This window comes from Plasmopara halstedii (genome assembly GCF_900000015.1).
Source record: "Plasmopara halstedii genome assembly, contig: Scaffold_525, whole genome shotgun sequence".
NCBI classification, from domain to species: Eukaryota; Oomycota; class Peronosporomycetes; order Peronosporales; family Peronosporaceae; genus Plasmopara; species Plasmopara halstedii.
In genome coordinates this window covers 25,156-32,069 of record NW_020187445.1, presented here as the reverse complement: position 1 = coordinate 32,069, position 6,914 = coordinate 25,156, and the positions used below count along the sequence as shown (strand labels likewise).

The window sequence follows — 6,914 nt, the reverse complement described above, 5'->3', positions numbered from 1 at the left end:
GATATCCCAACTCCGAAAACTCGTGGGAGTTTGAGGCGCCACTTCGGCAAGATTGCTCAGTCGCCGTGGACACTTTTGATCGGAAAAATCAGCACATCCCGCGTCATCAGACGCCATGCGCTTCCCGGCAATAGCCAGGGAAGTAGACGTGTCATGAGCTGAGCTCAAGCAGTGGCCCTGAGCTCTTTCGGTCGAAGACACAAAGCTCGCGGAAGCATTAGGGGTTGACCCATACGTCACAGGGCGACAATCCGAAGGAAGTCGACGGCGTGCCTTGACCTTGGCAAACTCAAAGCGGAGGTGTCGCTTCACACGCACGTCCACTTCCTTGTGGATCAACTGTAGGTTATACAGTGAGAAAAGTTTCCGTTGCCGTTACACCCATCGCTCAAAGAGCGTTTCATCACCTGTAGCGCTTTCGCCAGGGGCGAGCACTACAGGTATTGTCCGCATTGCGGGTAGTCGAGAGCCACCTCGTTGAGCACGTAGACGAGTGCGATAAACGCCTAACGGAATTTCTTTTGGAACCAAAAAACGAGCTCGGAGAGCTTTCCTCGTGGCAAGTTCATCATCCGTTCTGGTCGGGGGTCTGATGATGTGGAGGCGTAACGATCGACTTACCGCGTCCTTCGCTTCCACAGCGGGATCCGCTGGTTCGTATTTATGCTGAAAAATCAAGAGCGCCAATCCTTTTAAAATTGTGTGCCTTTCCTGCATACATCCAGTCGTTACATGCTTTCGTATACATATTGCTGACAATACAAGCAGATTTCTCTCACCTCGTTCCTCTCCATCAACAACGATAACCTTTCAAGTCTATCGCATCTTGAAAATATACTCAGTGCCATTGTTAGCATGTTTTTTAAACCAACTTTTAAATGTGACGAATACATCTATCTATATATATCTACATAGCCTCCAAATCGATTCTTGTCTTGCGTATTCTGCTGGTTGTCTCACTGATGAAATTTCGGTGGCTGCGTGCGTATTGAATATATTAGAGTAGTTGCTTTTGACTCCAATCATGTCAGTCGCTATGTCCGCGTATATCATCTTATCAAGTTGTATTTGTATGATGTCGCGCCATAGTTAAGAAGGTTCTTGCCTCCCTGAAGAACAAAGCTTTGTCTTTCTGTCTATATTTTTAAATAAATAAATTCTTTTTCCCCATGTTTGTACATTTGTTGCCATTTCTGAATGTCCTTAAAAAACGCTCTTTTCTAGCTTATATTGTTAAAGTTCCGTGAGCCAGCAACAACTTTGGCACAAGAATTTGTATCATAATTGATAGACTCAGCGAATGACCAGGCGACAAGCTTACGGACATTATACACACCCTTAAATACAGCTACAGAGTGTATCAACCAACGTCAAATCTATATCAGTAGAAACATATCGTAGTGTCATTTAAGATTCATAAAGTGCACGAATCGTTCTGATGTTCGCAAACAACTGGTTTTAAAAGCATCATTAGTGGGTCCATCATGCCTAACGCAATGCCTTGCGTATAAGTGACATGTTGACCGGGCAAAGGAGTCATCTCGAAGCGCGCAACAATGCTAGCAACAACAATCTTAGCTTCAAGAAGGGCCAAAGTTTGACCGACGCAAATCCGCGGACCAGCACTAAAGGGTGCAAATTTCGTCGATGTCATTGGAATTATTTCACCCGTGTCACTGTCAAGAAATCGATCAGGATTGAATTTTAAGGCATCGTCGCCCCAGACGCTAGTTAGTCGTCCACACGAGAAAAGGGCAATGCCTATATCTGTGCTTGCCGGTACAAATGTTCCGTCTGGAAGTACAGTGTCTTTGATGCAATGAGTGGTGATCAATGGTCCTGATGGGTACAAGCGCAATACCTCACGGACACATGCTTCCAGATATGGCACACTGTTAACATCGGTCACCGACGGAGTATAGTATTTATCAAAAGTGAGCTTAGGAATCTTAGCTTGAAGCTCAGTACGCAGCTTCGCTTCAGCTTCTGGATTCTGACTAAAAAGATGAAACAGCCATCCAATACAACCAGCAGTAGTGTCACGACCGGCGATGATTGACGCAATAGCAATGTTCCGCACCTCGACAGGGTTCACAGGTATTCCATTAGATTCCATTTTATCAAGCACAATCGACACAATATCCTTATCGGCAAGAGTGACTGGACGACCAATTTCCTGCTCTTCAATACGACGATGACGACGTTCGACAGCATCGGCAATGATGCCCATTAGATATTCATCAATCAAACGCACGTTCTCCTTCAACTTCTTTTCGTCGCCCAAGTTAAACCAACGTCGCAACTTCCAATACCAAACGGGCTGTTTAAAGCGCTTGCCGGAAAGAAATTGGGCTTCGTCTATCGCTTGAGCCAGAGGTTGATACGCTCCATCCATCGAGCCCATTTTTGCACCAAAGCCGATTTCGCCAAACACATCAAATGTATAGCGATTCAAAAGCTCAAAAACGTCTAGTGGAGTGTTGGTTGTTGCCGCAGATGTCAATATCTCGACAAGCTGTAAAGTGTATTTCTGTATGATCGGCGTCATGTGCTCGCGCAGCGCACGGGCACTAAAAAGTCCAACGACAACATTGCGCTGTCGCTTCCACGTCTCGCCATTAGTGAGCACGATACCATCGCCCAATACATCGTAGAAGACGTCGTGTATATACTCACTTTTGGGAAAATTGTCGAATTGTGTTTTGAGCACAGCCTCAAGATGTTCAGGTTTCGCGATAAACATCATGTCATCCTTGCCGGGAAGACGGACAATAAATGCCTCACCGTTTGTGGCAGCAAAATGATCGGCTAGCCAATCGTGCATGCGCGGTGCATTTACAGCAAGTTCAATTGCGTTGCCCAAAATGGGCAGCGTACCTGGCAGGATGACAGCCTGCTTGATTTTGTCACCTTTTCTCTTACTGGAGGCTTGGGTCCAGCAAAAAGTGACTAGCAATGCCGCTGTGATAAGGCCAGGCACCACGGACGACTTGAAAAGAGACTGCAGCATATTGCACACTTAGCGCGTCTAGTACTGACCTAACTATCAACTGAAGGACAACCGTTGCTAATAACATAAACAAAAAAAAGTGCAGCAGATTCTGGGTTAATGACTGGTGACGCACCAGAAATACTCCTTAAACGCGACAGAGAATCCAACGGCATGTATCTCTGCTGAAATAGGTACCTTGGTTTTTATAGGTTTGTTATTTATACCATTATCATGGTAAAAGAATTTCGGGACTCTACTTGCGAATCGAGAAAGAGATCTTTTGCTGGGGCACAACATACCGACGATGCAAGCTTTTCCTTTGGTCAGACGAATTTTGCGTTTTATCGACTCAGTCGTAATGAATAATGTCAACACTCTTTAATATCTAAAGAAATAGTATTGCAATATCGTCATATTCTACTCGAATTCTTTCTTCTGCTTTATATCCCGTATGTTTCTCGCTTAAGACGTATTTCATTCTTGAACTCAAACGAGCTTGAGAAGCATGTATTTTGATGAGAGATGGTATGATAGAATTCTTTTGGTGGGCACACTATTTATATGCACACAGTAATACAAGACGTAGGGAGAACATTAAATATTTAACCTCGAAAAGATCGAAGGCAAACATGAAGCAGCAACAATTTAAAGCAAAACGAGCGGCGTTTGTGCAGATAGTGTACAGATGTTAAATATGATCTTAGAGCAGATCAAGGGATTTACGAATCTGGTAGATAACTTGAAAAGATATAGCAAATGTCAATGCAACTTGCGCATATCGCGCATGCGAGACGGAGCAACGGGATTCGCTGCGGCCTTGCCAGTTTCTGAGATCTAGTTCATAAGAAGCCAGGTCATGCGCATGCACCATAAATCAACGATCAAAAATTAATAGTATCGACCGGTATGCACCAGCTACGCGAATTCATAATTTGAGTTGGATTCCACGTGGTTAACTTACAGACCGAGCGAGCAATCGAGCTTTACAGCTTGAGAAAGATTTCTCATTTGATATTGAGTTTTTTATAAGGAACGGAATCTGTTCTTTAAGTGTAAATTGTTAGCACTTTGGACAACGGCTTAGAAGTCCTCCACAACACCTTAACAAAATTCAGGTTTGCCTTTTTATCCCTCCTTTCTGTCGACATCATGTAAATGAAAAGTAATGAAAGCAGAAACAGCAGGAGTCAACTTCTTCACTATAAAATGTGGCTCCGAATCTTTGACCTTGACAGAGTTTATTCGCAGAGTGCAAAGAATTTCCGTATCGATATAGAAGATCGATATCGCTTGGAAATGGAGTCTCGGCATTTCTAGCTTTGCCATTTCGAGGATTTAAGCTCAAAGGTAAGTGTGAACAATTACACACTTATATATTATATCACCGGCACTTTGAACGCCATTCAATGATCCAATGTTTTCACCTTTTCAAAGAACATCGGAAAGCTATCAAATATTCGCGAATGCTAAGAATGATTATAACGATATGCACTCGAGCACGTGCTGCTTCATTCGTAACAGTCCTGAGTCCAATTACTGATTTCTTGCCGCGAAGCCTACCAAATGTAATCTGATTTATCTGGATCAAAAGAAAATTACACTCACTTCCGCAATCATCGACGTCAATTTCAACATTGCATTTACCACTGTAAGATGTACATGCTCGAGCAGATCTTCAAAAACTTAAATCCATTCATTTGTCAGCTTTCATTGAATTCTGGAGCGCAACATTAGAACGTCGCAATCTGGATATCGCGGTATTGATGACGACAAGCATTACGGGACTATCTATTATCTATTTAAGGTAGTGGTAATTTTTTTGCCCAAGCCTTTCTGGATGCTAAGAAACTCAGACGATAGACGTAGTTGGCCGGGTGTTATCTTGAGATACGTGATACTCTGGTCATCTTCAGGTCAAAGGAGCATTTTAAGTTTTGAAGAAGTTTATTATTTGGCCTTCAGTCCGTGAAAACATGAGCTTCAAGGACACGCACAATGCTTAAGGATGTGGGGAATGAGCAAGTGGAAGACATGCAAATATAGGAAGACAATCTAGGAGCAATAGTCTTGGTGAGCTACGCTGGCTACAACAATTGGGATGTGTACATTTATCACCACTTCATTTTGCAAACTGCAAAGCAGAAATTAGTAGCAACTGACTATATCAGCACGAAAGCAGTATGCTAACAAACGTAATCGATCCAACATCCGGATGAATGCTTGTGGTGATTAACAGCAAACATCCTATAAGAAATCGATATGATCTGAGGGCGCATTTTTCCGTTGCGGATGACTGTGATCTGGACCGAAAGCACATGAAAAATCGACATCTTCGGCATTTTTCTAACCGAATCGCCCAGCCATATCGTTATTGTAGCGTGTCTGCTTGGTTATGATCGACCTGGTTGTCACGTCGAGATCAATATCTCGATCCATGGCTAGCTTTGCCTCACGGAGACCGTCAGTCTTGAGATACTCTTTAGCCTACCTACACGCAAATTATTGCCACTTGACTTGGCAGTGTGATCATATCGTTGATATATCGACAAACAAGCACAAAACCTTGTTCAGACCCTTCAACCTGACGCACTGACCCGCTTTACGGCCATGGGGTCATTTTGTGACACATTATCTGACGTATAGTTCGATGATTTTGCCTTAAGGTGGATTTGTTTGGCTAGTATGCAATCCATCCTCGAAATTTTTATCTCACCTCTCAAGATTTGCTGAGGTGCGTAAAAGGTAGCGTTGTACGTCTATTGTAAATATTATGCTACGATAGGATTGTTTTGAATCAATGTATCTGTTTTGAAAAACGCCATTTGCCAGAAATTCCTTATCAAGAACAAAGCTATCTAAAAGGGTCACAACGAATCACACTTTTAAAACAAATCGGCTGGATTTTTTTGCGGTAACGACTATTTCAAACCATTGAATGTTGAATTGCCCATTCGCTAAGAAAGTTAATTGAGCATTCCTCTTGCTGACTTGACAAACACTTACTATTCTGGAGTAGCTGGGGGAGATGGGGTGAGTGTGGAGATTCGGCGTCTATCGTGACTCATCGAGATAAGTGGTGCGTTATTGAAACAATTAAAGAATGGCGAAGCTTGCATAAGCAAAATAAAAACGATCAGCGCCATACTACGTGGCCGAAAGTCAGTGTAAGCTGGTCCGAGGAAGCACGATCTTGTGTAAGAACTCGGTATTAGAGCTTTATTCGGTGGTTGCAAGAAGGGCAGTCTAAACCTTATAGCAATTTTGGAACGCTTGCTGACGGAATGTCAAATTCATCAAAGTGAATTCCCATGAATATAGTGGACACAGGAGAACGCTATCGACGATACCGCATAGCACATATCAAAGTTTTAGACAATCACTCACGCGATGGGGTGGCGTATTTTCCAGCTAAGATGTATACCCCTTTTCAAATCTGTTGTTATCCACTCTGTTAGCATCGAAGGAAATTCGACTTGCCGAGCACGTCTTTACATACAATGACAACTGACGCGGAATAGGATAGGCGCGAAGCGAAGGAGGTCGAGTATGATCTATAAACAGAACAGAACATGGACTTTGGGGTCAAAGCGATTTCTGAAGAAGGCACAACAATATTCATTGCTGATAGCTAACTGAACCTGCGATCCATAGCAATGATGTTAGCGGTTCAAAGGATGTTTGTCGAAAAAGGTTGCACAATTTCCCAATAATCAACGTTTGAACGCATATTCGTGGTGCCACCAACCGAACAAACTTGATACTGTAATGTCTTGCACCCATTATTGCGCGGTAGGGTTTGTTGGATGGGGAATCTTTTCTCCCTGTGTAGTTGCTATAAGTTATGTAGTGAAAACAGGACTGAGACTTTTGGTACTTAAACACGACCCCCTGTGCTGTGCATATGAAGCTCTCGGACTTTGAG

The 6,914-nt window shown here is 43.1% G+C and overlaps 1 protein-coding gene across 1 annotated transcript; it reads right to left on the bottom strand.

Moving 5' to 3' along the window:
• Nucleotides 1-1,414: 1,414 nt before the first annotated feature.
• On the bottom strand, nt 1,415-3,010 carry PHALS_10651 (cytochrome P450, putative; the record flags this gene model as incomplete). The annotated part of the gene is made up of 1 exon (XM_024726111.1): nt 1,415-3,010. The coding sequence occupies one exon, from the start codon at nt 3,008-3,010 to the stop codon at nt 1,415-1,417; it is 1,596 nt and encodes a 531-aa protein (XP_024576821.1).
• Nucleotides 3,011-6,914: the final 3,904 nt, after the last annotated feature.